The sequence below is a fragment of the Dermacentor variabilis genome, chromosome 7, assembly GCF_050947875.1.
Source record: "Dermacentor variabilis isolate Ectoservices chromosome 7, ASM5094787v1, whole genome shotgun sequence".
NCBI classification, from domain to species: Eukaryota; Metazoa; Arthropoda; class Arachnida; order Ixodida; family Ixodidae; genus Dermacentor; species Dermacentor variabilis.
In genome coordinates this window covers 165,683,564-165,698,359 of record NC_134574.1, presented here as the reverse complement: position 1 = coordinate 165,698,359, position 14,796 = coordinate 165,683,564, and the positions used below count along the sequence as shown (strand labels likewise).

Sequence of the window (14,796 nt, the reverse complement as noted above, 5' to 3'; positions counted from 1 at the left end):
GCAAAAAGTCGATGCCCAAAATCACTTCGTGCGTCGATCGGGGAATAACTACAAACTCCGTCGCGAAAATTCCACCAGCCAAGGATACGTCAGCAGTGCACACACAAACAGGGCGCAACGACTCGCCGCTCACTCCACAAAACGTTGCAGCCTGGTCCCACCGAAATACAACTTTACGCCCCAACCGACCTTTAAAACCGAGACTCATTACGGATACAGTTGCTCCGGTATCCACTAAAGCCATTGTAGGAACACCATCAACAAGTACATGCACTTTGTTCTTAATCATAGCAACTGCAGGGGGCATTTCTGTCGATAGCACGTGTCGAGCGACCTCACCCCCATCGGCCGCGCTAGCTAGTTTTCCGGTTGTGAAGGCGAGGCGGAGCGGCGCACTGGCGATGGAGATTGACGTAAACGCGGTGCACGAGAAGTTGGCGGTGGCGTCAAACTCCTGTCAGATGCCGGCGAGCGGCTCCTGAAGCTTCTCTGCCAGTAATCGTTGCCAGGAGGGACGCCAGCTGACCAAGAGGTGGTGTACGGCTGTTGAGTTGTCCTCGTAGGAGGTGTGGGCCTTGTTGAAAATCCGGATCGACCATTCCACGTTGTTGGGCGACGATTGCAAAACCTCGCTATGTGGCCCGCGACACCGCATTGGAAACACACCGGCAGATGCCTCGAATTGCGATGTTCTTCCATGGAGTCGTGCATGTTGCTGTCGACTGCATAGACAGCAGGTGGGTGACATTCATCATGGCTAGGCATCGGCCGCCGGGAGGCCTGCGTGCGGCGTGGGTGTTGGCCGTAGTCATGACCTTGATAGCTCATGGTCCCTCTCGTTTGTGGGGTAGACCTATACTCCATGGTCGCTGAGTGAACCGTGGGTTGCCATGCGGTCGAAACGGCCGTGTTTCTCATCTCGTGTGGTGAGTACGCGCCAGTGATGCCGGGTGTGCAACGGTACATCTCTTCCTGATGGAGCAACTCTTCGCGAACAATCTGCCGTATAGTGGATGGAAGGTCAACACACGAGCTCGGGTCTACACTCGCCACCGTTGTGACATTAGCCAGGCGACCAAACTTCGGTATTATCCGTCGCATCTTCAACGTCTCAAAGGTCCTGCAGTGGCGAATGACGTCAGACACGGAGTCCAAGCTTTCCTTGCCGATCAAAAAATTGTAGACGTCTTCGGCTATTCCTTTCAACAAATGTCCCACTTTGTCATCTTCAGACATCTGAGAGTTGACTATTTTACACAATTTCAGCACTTCTTCGATATAAGTCGTACAGGTCTCGCCGGGAATCTGAGCTCTTTGCGAAAGCGTCTGTTCAGCGCGTTTCTTTTTTGCGCTAGAGTCCCCAAAACACGCTCTGAGCTCCTCGACGAAAAGCTCCCACGAAGTGAGCGTGTCTTCGTGATTCTCATACCAGACGAGCGCTGTGTCGGTAAGGGAAAACACAACATTGGACAACTGTGCGGTCGAGTTCCAACCGTTAGACCGGCTCACCCTTCGGTAGTTCGTGAGCCACTCGTCGACATCTTCTCCGGCTTTTCCTCCGAAAGTGAGTGGCACCCGGTAGTATTGCCACGGAACACCAGGTGTTGGCCTTGAAGCCGCGTCAGATCCTTCGGGAATCTGGCAGGCGTATTCAGGCATGGCAGGTGAGGGTGGCGGAAGTCCGGCAAGTCGACGGCTTCGGCGAAGTTGTAGCAGCGTAGGCTCCGTGATTACGAGGTTTACCCCGCACCTCCACCAATTTGTTACAAGCACGGGGAAAAGGGGTTTATTTAGGCGTGCGAGGGCAGGAACGGCAGGCTACGAAGAACAGGAATGGCCGCTGCACAGTCTTCGTTCTCCTCTTCCCCTCTCTTCTTGATCCCCGCGTCCCTTTGACGCGCTTGGACGTAACAATATCATAAGAAGCCAACAAACACTGACACCAAGGACAACATAGGGGAATTTACTTGTGATTAATAAATGAAATAAAGAAACAATAAATTAAGGAACCCACAACCTTCGCATTTCGCGAAATGCGAAGGTTGTGGGTTCGGTTCCCACCTGCGGCAAGTAGTTTTTTCATCCACTTTAATTTCCATTAATTTATCGTTTCTTTATTTGATTTATTAACCACAAGTAAATTCCCCTATGTTGTCCTTGGTGTCAGTGTTTGTTGGCTTCTTATGATATGACTAATAAAAATCGGGCCCCTCGGTTAACCCGCTTTCTTCTCGCCTATGCATGTAAGTGGTACAACCACCTTCTTTTTACTTTCGTGGATGCGCTTGAGCGTACCACCCGGTGCACTTAGAGTTTCTTTCAGCGCATTTTCCGCCACTGACAAAAGTACGTGGACACGTGTCTACGTGTGTCCTGTCGTCTTTCCTGTCCGTGTGAATACAGCGTTATGACCTCAATTACTGGGTCTAAAACCGACCGAAGTTCTATAGATTGACCTCACAGTTAGGGGATGGTTGCAAACACTGTGAAGGCCGCGTGTGTTTCCCTGGCATGCAGAATTTATAGAACGCCGTTAAGAGGTCGGTAACCAGAACCGTTGTTGTGGCCCACGGCTGGACATTACGGAGCAGAAGATTCAAGCCATTCGTGAACTTCTGGAAGGCAACCGATGTTCGAAGGTTTCGGAAATTTGTTCTAAGATAGGCATAAGTTATGGAAGCACTCATTTCATATTAGCCAAGGACCTAGCTGTAGGACTCCATAAAGTGTATGCCCGTTGGGTCTCGGGTATCAGACTGCAAGAAGAAGTTGGCACGTTTGCACGTGTGTGACCGGCTCTCAGCGCGGTTTGCACAATAAATGGGTGCATTTTTGAATGGCGCCATTGGCTGCGATAAAACCTGGTTGCACCACTACGCGTCTGATTTGAAATAAGCAAGCATGCATGGAGTAGAGAAAGAAAGCCGAATCTGCCCCCGTCAAAGCAAGGACTTGTCTATCAGCTGCTAGAGAGAAATAGATAGATAGATAGATAGATAGATAGATAGATAGATAGATAGATAGATAGATAGATAGATAGACAGACAGACAGACAGACAGACAGACAGACAGACAGACAGACAGACAGATAGATAGATAGATAGATAGATAGATAGATAGATAGAGAGAGAGAGAGAGAGAGAGAGAGAGAGAGAGAGAGAGAGAGAGAGAATGTACTGGAAGTCGGAGAGGTTAACGAGACGGAGTAGCCAACTGGAACTGCAGGTGGTTTTGTGACCAACTCGGGCTTTTACACATTGATTCCCTACATTATTATCAGACGAACAACTCTGCACATTACTATGAGCGTTTGAGTAAGGTCAGACCTGCTCATCGTCGCCAAAGGTGTGGCCAACCAATCCGTCAAGTAACTCGGCTGCGGGCCGCAGAAATCCTGCTCGCGGTCAGCATATGCATGCAGCCCGCGGGCTGTCTGTGTGCGCGTGTTGTACGACACCGTTTTCGAATGGGCCGTTTGCGCCTCGCGCAAGCATTTCCCCTTAACGAGGTCTCGCAGGACGGGGCCATTCGGCGCCGGCTCGCGCCTGCAGCGTCGCGATGCCGACCCCTCATCAGTCACAGCGCCTGTCGAGACGACGAGGCGCTCTTATCTCGCGACGCCCTCGCGCGAGATAACACGAGCGCGGGCGTGCAATGGAGACGCAGCGGCAGCAGCTCAGGGGCGCGCGCGCGTGTGTATACACATTACATATATACCATGCGGGACTGTGAACACGGGCAGCTCACTCTTCCATGAAGCTGCTCGTCACCGTACGTAAGGACGCCAACTACAGCCGGGGTGGTTTCCTATATAGGGGCTAAAGCCAAAGGCAACAGGGTTCACAAAATGTGTTCAGTCTGCACCGTCAATATAGTTCCATTTAGGTTCCAGCTATATAGGAGTAACATTTTTGAAAATATTTTCCACTTACCTAGACGGAGCGGCCTTCCACACAAACGAGCAAAATATAGTATACGCTTCTATACCCAACGCTTCTACTTTAAGTAAGGCCGGCGAAGTTTTCCTTCTGTAGTGTTACGCTTCACAAGCTATTAAAAGCTAACAGTGAAAAATCTGGTGCGTTAATAAAGCAAATAATACTGCAATGCTCGCACTAATGGCACCATCAGGGGACGCTCTTTGTAATCAGGCATGTGCTGCAGTGCCAGATGACTCATGTGTTCATGCGTTTCCACCGGCCTCGCTTGTTACTCATCTTCCCCAAGAGTAACATAAAGGCTATGCGTTCAGATGGATCCCACAGTATTCAATTTCAGTGGCAACAAATCAATTATAAATAAAGTAACATTGAAATCGTCGTGTAGTGTAGATGGAATTAACACCAAGTTTCTATGAATGTCGCTCTGCCGCACTGAAATTATTTTTTTTTCTCAGTCGCTTCGCTGAGGCACGGTGCCTCTGGATTAAAAAATGTCCGAAGTAATTATGATTCATAAATCTAGTGAGACTCATGGCCCTTCGAATTATAGACCCAGCTCTTTGACATTAGTTTCCTTTAAAATAGTGGAGAATGTTATTTACTCTCAGGTCATAAGTTATCTTGAATCTATAGCAGCTTGTTTACTCCCAGCCAACATGGTTTTCGCACATTGTTATCCTGTTACAACCTGGGTCTTTACTTTATTGACGACTTGCATTCCAGTCTATACGCTGGATTGTTACCGACTGCATAGTTGTTGATTCCTCGTAAGTGTTCGACATATCCACCATCATCATCATCATCATCATCATCATCATCATCATCATCTACTTTACCCATAAAGGCCCCGGGGGCCACACATTCCTTACATTACATAAGTACGCCACACGTTGCTGCTGTGTAAATTCAGTGCGCTAGATATTGACCTCTATGTACTTAGTTTTATATGGGTTTTCCTAAAGATCCGAGAGCTGTTAGTTAATGAAGTTAATTCAACCTTAATACCCGTTCAGTCTGCAGGGAGTTCCACAGGAGTCAGTATTTGGGCACCCCTTATTCATGGTTTACAATGATGACCTGCCTGATTTACGTTTCATCTAAGTTACGTCTTTGTAACACGACTGCGTAATATAGGTAATATTACGAAGGAAACTGACGTCTTCCCTCTTCAGGATGACTTAAACACATTGCTTGACTGGTATTTTAAAGGTCAGATGGAACTTAACGTTAAAAAAATGTATATAGATGCGAATCTCCTGTAAGAATGAAGCTCGCCCTGCCTATATTTGCCAGGTAGCCATCCTTTAGAGCGCGTAAGAAACTACAAATATATCAGTGTCCATATACGTAGCCTGTCTTGGACGACACATCGAATTTATATAACGTCAAAAGCTAATCGCGCATTAGGGTACTTTCGCAGAAACTTCCCACTTGCACCGTTAACGCGTATACTTTTGTTATACGCAACACATCGTATACTGCAGTTATAACACGCATCACCAGTATAGGACCCACATGATGCCACCTTAAAAAACTGCTTTGAAAACGTTCAGAATCGTTCCGTTCGATTCGTAATAATCATTTGCCATCGCGCGGCAAGCATATAACACAAGTGAATGCTTCATTGAACCTCCCTTCACTCTCAACCTGGAGAAAACGAGCCCGCTTCGGTCAACACGGATTGATCAGCCCCGTTCATCTGGATTCCCCGTCGAGATCAAGTGCACGAGGCACACGTTCCCGACTCTGACGCACTGACGCATTCACGATCATTTTCACCGAAGGCACGTAGTAATCGGAACGGTCTGCTGCATCGGTAGTACAAATAATCCAGCTCTATTTAAAACTGTTTTGATCAACCGCACCTAATCCTTGAATCATGTCGTTGAATAGCAGTAGAAGTAATCCCGCTCTATTTAAAACTCCTTTGATTAACCGCACCTTATTCTTGAACCATGTTGCTGAATAGCAGTATAAGTAATCCCGCTCTATTCAAAACTGCTTCGATTAACCGTACCTAATCCTTGAATCATGTTGCTGAATACCAGTATAGTAGTGATCCCGCTCTATTTAAAACTGCTTTGATTAGCCGCACTTAATCCTTGAATCATGTTGTTGAATAGCAGTATATAAGCGATCCCGCTCTATTTAAGACTGCTTTGATCAACCGCACCTAATCCTTGAACCATGTTGCTAAATACCAGTATAAGTAATCCCGCTCTATTTAAAACTGCTTTGATTACCCGTACTTAATTCCTGAATTATGTTGTTGAATATCAGTATATAAGTGATTCCGCTCTATTTAAAACTGCTTTGATTAACCGGACCTAATCCTTGAATCATATTGTTGAATAGCAGTATAAGTATAGTCCCGCTCTATTCAAAACTGCTTTGATTAACCGCGCCTAATCCTTGAACCATGTTGCTGAATACCAGTATAACTAATCCCGATCTATTTAAAACTGCTTTGATTAATCGCGCCTAATCCTTGAATTATGTTGTTGAATATCAGTATAGAAGTAATCCCGATCTATTTAAGACTGCTTCGATTAACCGCACATAATCCTTGAACCATGTTGTTGAATAGCAGTATAGTAGTGATCCCGCTCTATTTAAAACGGCTTTTATTAGCCGCACTTAAGCCTTGAATCATGTTGTTGAATAGCAGTATATAAGCGATCCCGCTCTATTTAAAACAGCTTCGATCAACCGCACCTAATCCTTAAACCGTGTTGCTGAATAGCAGCATAACTAACCCCGCTCTATTTAAAACAGCTTCGATCAACCGCACCTAATCCTTGAACCGTGTTGCTGAATAGCAGTATAACTAACTCCGCTCTATTTAAAACAGCTTCGATCAACCGCACCTAATCCTTGAACCACGTTGCTGAATACCAGTATAAGTAATCCCACTCTATATTTAAAACTGCTTTGATTAACCGCACCTTGTCCTTGAACCATGTTGCTGAATAGCAGTATAAGGAATCAGTATAATCAGTATAAGTACAGGAGTATAAGTAAGAAAATCAGTTTAAGTATAAGACGATGAGCAAAACGTGCACAAGGTGAATGCAGGCTCCTGCATTCACCTTGTTCACGTTTTGTTCATCGTCTTGAATTTCCATCGCCCGCATTCCCCATGTTTTCCCAGTATAAGTATAAGTAATATAAGTATATAATAAGTAACTAAGATTCTCAGACCATGGCCCCGTGCGTCGCAGGCTTACAAAGCGACGTGGGCACTTCGATATTTCATGAAAGCGACTCGTCTCAGTGACCGATTATAGGCGTGAAGTTATGTATACATCCGTATGTACTTACACCGATAATGCCTTCTTCTCTCCCTCTCCGTTCTTTTCTCCCCTTAAACCGCTTCCCCTGTGTAGGCTAGCAAACCGGAAGTGCATCTGGTTGACCTCGCTACCTTTCCTTCCTTCCTTTTCATCCTTCTCCTTGTTTAATAGAGTATACTATAAGTTTAGTTATTACTGTATAAGCGCGGTACTTGCAAATAATGTACATATTGAGGCTTCAACTACTATTGTTAGCTTGTGTATTCAAAATGCGCTGATGAAAAAATGTAATCAGCTAGCATTGTTTGTCTGATATATATATATATATATATATATATATATATATATATATATATATATATATATATATATATATATATATATATATATATATATATATATATATATATATAATGTGCTTTCGTGTATATTTTGACAACTGTATATATATGCAGGTCACCTCTATAATGTACATTTTTACCCTGTGGACACTGTAAATAAATATTAAACGTTTCATACATCGAGTTTTCTCTTACTTTTTAAAGGCACATCAAAATATACTGAATTGTATTTCACTAAAATAATCGCTGTTATCAGTGACAGTCTTGCGGACAGCATTGTCGACTTCACTGGGACATAGTCCGCACATATTTACTGTTATGCGTATTCAACAAGAGATTTAAATGTATGGAACGTTGTTCGATATATTTCATGATTTAACTGGAACGCCGAATAATGCTTGGAGCGCTGCGCGAGTATGGAGCGTAGCGCAGAACTGGTGGGTACCAGTTCACGTTGACTGGTGGGTATACCGAAACTGGGCCCGTGTTGACAAGAAATTCTTACGCCAGAATTCTCTGTGAGAGAAAACTCTAGCCAATATTGGTGGCGAAAGTATTCTTTGAGATGGCGGCTGGAATAGCATGGAACACTTACGGACAAAAATTATTTGTGAATTCGAGCTCTGGGGGGGGGGGGGGGGGGGGGCGTATTCAGGAATCTCAATCTTCGTTTAACGCGAAGAAACACAAATCATGTTAGTACTGCTTTAACGATGCTCTATCACGATACGTCCATAATAATGGTCAGCCGCATTATAGCAGTGTTCCTCTTGATTTTCTGGGCAAGCCCTTTAATAAAACAGCAAACCATCGTAACAAATTATTGAAAAAGCAAACTCTCATAGCGATGGTATCGCCGCTGCATAAAATATACGACGGTGAAATTTAGTCCTTCCAAGCGCTTTGGAGTTTATCCGGTAAAGCGAGGTACCGGGTAAGTTGTTCGAATTTGGCGAAATTCTGCTAAGCAAAAGCGATGCGGTGATAGAAGAACATAGCGCGCACCTCAAATATACATGTGTCATTAAAAGGCTGGGTTAAAATTGCGAGATGTTACCTGGGAAAAGACCTTGGAAATCGCTCGCCACGAACTTGGAACAGTGGACGAATAATGCGCGTTCCCATCGTTCGAAGAAAAGCTGATGTGTTGCTCGTCATGGTGGAAGCTTTCTTTCTCATAAATTTAAAGGCGTACATCGTCACGTAGAACGCAAAGTTCTCCGTGCACTAAACACGTCAATGATAGCATATATCCCGAGATTTATCCGAATTGTTCTTGCGTGGCCTGTGGTGAGGTAGCTACTTTGCCTCATATGCTCTGGGAGTGCGGGTCGCTGGGCCCGAAGTTCACCGAGGAAGAGTGGGACGCGCTCCTGCGAAGTCCCGTCTTTGAGGACATAAATCCTGGCCGTCCAGCGCACCCGCGATCGGGCCGGCAGGCTATAGATCTGTCAGTCCCGTCGTGGGATTAGCCGGGTGCGCGTTTTATCGCGCTTTGCTGGACCAAATAAAAGTTTATTCACTCACTCACTCGCCGCTTGCACATAAGTCATATCACCCCGCTGTTGAAGCTTGTATTACAGCATTCACATTGAACAAGATCACCGCACGCTATGGCGTGCGGTGCATGTTATAGTATTTCCATTCCCGCTTGCGTCGAATTGATTGATTCATTGAATAAATGTTTTATTTATTGGATGGCTCTTTGGGCCCAATACGAGTAACGGGGAAGGGAATAAAGTGTGTCGGTAGTGCAACGCGCCATGCGAGGAGCAGGGTCTATAGACAGCTGGTGTAAAACCCCGGGTTCCCTGGCAAAATCCAGGAGGGACTCGGGGTCTGCGCGAACGCAGTCCTCTAAGGAGACCGGCCACCGGTCCGATCCGTGCACACTCTGTAGCTCGGTACATGTCTTCCTGGCGAAGGCGTTTTCTCCGCGCCGCCTCGTGCATCGAATAGATCGGAGAGTCCCGAATCTCTAAGATTGGATTGAAGCAAATTTAGAACCATCCGATCGAGCATGTATGCAATCGATAACGCTGACGTACACACAGCACGTGTCAAGTGCATGCGTAAGTAAGCACTTTACAAATGATAGCCTAAGCCAACAAAGTCCGCGTTCGCAAGGGAGTTCTTGCGCTATGGAGAACTGTTTGTAAGAACACATGGCAGCCACTCGTACATGATGCATAGGACATAGCGAAGGTGGCCGGCCAATCGGAGAGCAGCTGCACATGAACGAAAGCTTTTCAGTCCTCAGTCTGTCTGCAGCGTTACGCAGAGTTAAAATCAGGATAAACAGGGCGCATCGTTGCACAAGCTTCTGGTGTTTCGTTTCTTTTTAGAGTGTAGATACGAAATTTATTTTTTTTAATCGTCAGTGGTAGGTAGCACATTTCTAGTCCTTGAGCTGGATTACTCGAAGAGGCGGACATTACTCGCATGAGAAATCTAAATGCGTAATTGTCTAATCAACAAAGTTTCACTAATTGCGATTATCACTAAATAATTCACGGCAGATATTGTGATTTACAAACTATAGCCGAGGAATTCATGCACAAGGCATGTCCACTTGGAACTAATTCTTGTATAATGGCCACGGTTTCGCGATATTTATTCGGAATGCGTGCGACGAATTACACTAGTGTTCCAGTTATTTTTGAGCTTCAGTGTATAACCCGCCGTTCTGAAACTTGAAAAAAAGTAAGTGGAACAAGAGTGCACTTTCACCGCAAATTTGACGGCACATATCTCGACATTTGGTGCCATCCTCAGAATTCGTTTCAAGTGAGCATACTCACTTGAAACGAATAGCGTATACGCTTTGAGCGTATCACTCAAAGCGTATACGCTTTGAGAACGCATCCGCTACAATTAATAATTGCAATATGTGACATAAACTAAGTCGTTAAAAGCTTAAATAGTAAAGTTTTGTTAGTTCATCATGCACTTCCATTTCTCCTGACAGTAATGTCCGCCTCTTCGAGTAATCCAACCCAAGAAGTAGAATTGTGCGATCTGTCACCTCCGATTTATAAATATCCTGTACAGTTTAAAAAACATAAATAAAATAAAACGCTTTATGCAGTATGTTCCCCTGAGACTCCAAGACGACTGAGAGACAACCGCTTTTAAAGTCAGATTATTTTTTACCGATTGGTATATTTTAAAAGTCACTTTATATAGTCACTGTACTTTCTTTATGCATACCCATTTTTGAATGCAAACAATACAAATAATTGTGTTTTGTATAGATAATTTACCATCACATGCGCTTAATTACGTCGTTTTCTATGCTTACATCTTTGCAGGCTCTTCGTTATTCTTCTTCATGTGGCCCTTTCACGAATACTCCAGTAAAGCAGTGCTTGTGTACATTTATTTATTTGTGTAACTGCTGTCTCAAGCTGTCAGTGAATTGGGGTGGCCAGCTTGTCAAGCCGCTTATGTGCAGCAGCTTTTATGCAGTTTTCCTTCCTCCTATGTAATGAAGGAAAATAAGTTTGATTTGACTTGGCACATACGACTTTTTCTGTCGAAAACAGGAGCCCGCTCGGAACATCTAGTTATATATATATATATATATATATATATATATATATATATATGCACAAGGCACATACGTATATATCACGTATGCCTTGTGCGCCTCACACGTGAAGCTTCATCCTCGTGTTGGCGAGAGCGGACACGATTAGAGCTGTGGACAGAGTTCTGCTTTGCGACTGAGAAATCTTCCGCCGTTTAACGCGGTTCGGAAACGCTGGCAAGTGTATGCATAGTTAGCATAACGTAGTTATTATGCTGACGGACAGTTCATGAGGACAGTCCATGCTTATAGCTTCGCTATGTATATACGTCTGATGACATTATAGTTCGCATTTCGATCACGCGCTCGTGCACAATGAACGTATAAGGACGCGTTCAGACAAGGCCATAAGACCGAAGAAGACACGACATAGAGCAGCAGTGAATATAGATGGACGCGGCTTGGAATACCGGCCGCGGCTACTGCATTCCGATAGGTGCGGGACGCAAGAGGGTTCGTGTACTGAAGTTAAGGTGCGCGTGAAGGAAGCCCAGATGGCCAAAATTAATGCTGAGGCATTAATTATTAGAGGCATTAACTAATCCCTCTAGTAGCCCCAGAGTGTTGCTTTGGGACACGTTAAACCACACGCATCAATACAGACACAGGGCGCCGTCTGCTGATATGTTGCACCAACTATAAACCTGAAGTTATTTTTTCTCAGGCGTTACCAAAAATGGCTGACGGCTATCTACGCATACCTTAGTCACGCTTCTGTGCTCGCCATGGCTTAACTAACCTTGTAGATAGTTGCAAAATGCTGCGCGAAAAGTCGAACGACAGTCATCATACCTAATCGTGACACTGCCTAAATAAAAGCTGCTGCTAAGATTTTCCCAATGGACTTTATATATTGTTTACCGAGCATATGCAACTTATAGTTTAAGCTTAGCCTAGTTAGTATGGCCGAGCGAATACACATGTGCATAACTTTTGAATAATGGAATGAAGAACTGCCATATCAGTTCAGTGCTATTGAATTGGAATAAGTTTCAGATGCGTCACATTGTCAGCTGTGCATGACAGAACATGAAACTGGAGCGAAAATGCGACTTTAATCGCGAGCATAGTGATCATAAACCACGAGAAGTTATACGTTCAGAAAACATGCTGCATCGCTCTGGGAGCCAGATATTTCCGCCTAAACGGCTATCATTCGTATGAAAGTTTCGCTCAGAGATGCTTATCTGACAGCAGGTATTGTTTGATGCCATTTGTGAATGCCGCACATGTGTGCTATCTTCGGTTTAAGTGCACGTATACACTCTGTTCAAATATTACCCGATATGAGAAAGTAATCGAGCAGCACTTCAGACAGTAGGAATATAAAGACGAGACACAGCGCTGTCGTCATTATATACTTTGTCCTGTCTGAATAAGCGCTAGCTGAATTATCTTCTATAATAGAATTATCTTCTATAAGACTGCACCAACCATGCAGCCCAGCTGAGAACACTCTTGCAGATTATCTTATACTATGCTGGTACCGTTCGCAGGGCGACCATTCCGAATATTTAGAAAATCTTCAGAAATGCTTTTTTTCTTCTTCTTTCCGCTCTGTCTTCACCGCAGATGACGCGCATTTCCTATTTAGCCTCGACAGTAACACAGATTGCACCTGGTCCGCAAGGCTGCGTTGCTAAACTTTGGTTAAGCATGCATGCGTGGCGGCGTATGCTACGTTGAGTCCTCAGCGCGCGAACAAGCAGCTTTACTTTCTCATATGGTGCTCCATTCGTGGTTTTATTAAACCACGCTTCATAATTCGCAATAAATATGACTATAGGATGCGAACATCGTTTCACACTAATGGCGAAAAAGGAAGCTCGTTATTCGAAAATTAGCAAGGATTCGATTCGCTTTCGTCGCGGTGCCATTCCTATTCGACTCGGCCCCAAAAGTTACTGTTCGCGCATTTCTAAATAGCGTAACCGTGTTGACTCGGCAGCGTCACCGCGCTGTCGACGTAAGACGCGAAGACTCGTGACCGAAGACACATGCGAGAACGGTCCAACGCACCGTTCTTCAAAGTACGATATTGAGGGTGAGTGACCTGCGGCTACATAGACTTCAGTTGCACCTGCCGTATACTAAGCAACGTTCCATTCGCTCACCGGGATCGCGTGCTTCGAACGCCGACCGTCAGCCGCAGTAATAACGTCATCCGCTGAAGTCGGCACATACGCCTGGCACGCGAGCTTCCTCATCGCTGTGCAGCCACACGTCGCGTGACCTATGCAGGCACACACACGTACACACACGCACACACACACATGCGTGCACACAGGCCGGAGTAAATGGCGCAGAGCGTTAAATGCCGCAGCCAGCCGGGCTTAGCCATGTAGATCGCGCAGCACGGCGGCAGTGCCGCTGCAGTGCGCGCGGCACTACAGTGCTCCGTCTTGCGGGGTCGACGCGAGGTGCTCACCCATGGCCGGCGCTGGTTTTCCTGGCTTCCGCTCGGCCTTGCCTTGCGCGTGGCTGGGGCTCGCTTGTTCCGCCCGGGCTGAGACGATGCCGCGGCCTCGATGCCGATGAAGCGCGGAAGGAGATGAAGCCGTGCGCGGAGAGGCGACGCAGGGCAGCTACGGCTCCGCCCCTGGCGCCGCCCACCGCCCTGCCGTGGGCGGCCTCTCCTGCAGGCAGTCGGCGTTCGCGACATCCCACCTCCGGCGTCCTCGCAAAGCGTTCGCAACGCGAGCCGCCGCCGCTTTCTGCGCACCTGTTCGCCTGTCGTTTTGATGTGAACGGGCGGGCGGTAGGAAGGCGTATTTCTTTTTTCTTCTTCGGTTTCGCACACGTTCGGAGAGCGATTTTCTTTGCGAAGCTATGCGAAGCGCCGCTGTAGAGAGCGAAACAGGAAAGAAAAACATAAGATAAACCGCGCAAAAGAGTTTTCGCCTAATTCGCTAAGGTACGCGCGAAGGAAACCTTTATGTTATAATTCTCGATAATTACGCTTCAGAGTAAATTCTTGGCTCCGATGCAGGCTGCGTTCTTTGATTGACACTCGATACCACCCGCCGGCCTTCACCGCCGCCACTGGAAAAACGTTGGGGAGCGGAAAACCCGAAATGCTTGGGCGAAAGCGACCCGCTGGAGGTTTTGCGGAATTTTGCCGCCGCATTCCGTATCAATCTGCGGAACGCCACGAGCGCTTCTTTGGCGTTTGTTTAGAGGAAGCGGTGGGGGGTTTATATAGTGTGTTTGGCCTTGGGCGAGAGTCACGCACCGATGCAATAGGCTTCTGGAATGTGGAGTATTTTGAGCCTCGACGAAGTTGCGGCTTTCGCGCGCTTTCCACGTAGCCCTATGAGCGATATCTATTTCTTCTTTTTTTCGGAGTGGGGGGGGGGGAAACAAGAAAAACCACCTGTAAAGGTACAGTCGACAGCAAAAAGTTTACGGGATGTGGTTTCCCCTGCAAATGTGAATTCCTGCACTGTGAAGTCATTGCGCTTCTTATTTAGTGAATCACTGTGTAGGTGGCGAAGGCTGTCACATGCTGGAACATTTAATTCGAGGATGTGTGACCACGCTTCTCGAGAACTCAGCTTCTTCGCAGATCCTGCGTCCCGTAAACTTTTGCGGTTGACGGTGAGTGTAAATAAGACATTGCTCATGGGAGCCGG

The 14,796-nt window shown here is 46.1% G+C and overlaps 1 protein-coding gene across 2 annotated transcripts in view; it reads right to left on the bottom strand.

Annotated features, from left to right (window-relative positions):
- Positions 1–13,693, bottom strand: part of LOC142588453 (paired box protein Pax-1-like) — a 44,124-nt gene extending 30,431 nt beyond the window's left edge. For both annotated transcript variants that reach the window (XM_075700212.1, XM_075700213.1), the window contains exon 1: positions 13,593–13,693. In XM_075700212.1, coding sequence (XP_075556327.1) covers positions 13,593–13,596 — 4 coding nt within the window. In that variant the 5' untranslated portion in view covers positions 13,597–13,693. The remainder of the gene's footprint in view (positions 1–13,592) is intronic.
- Positions 13,694–14,796: the final 1,103 nt, after the last annotated feature.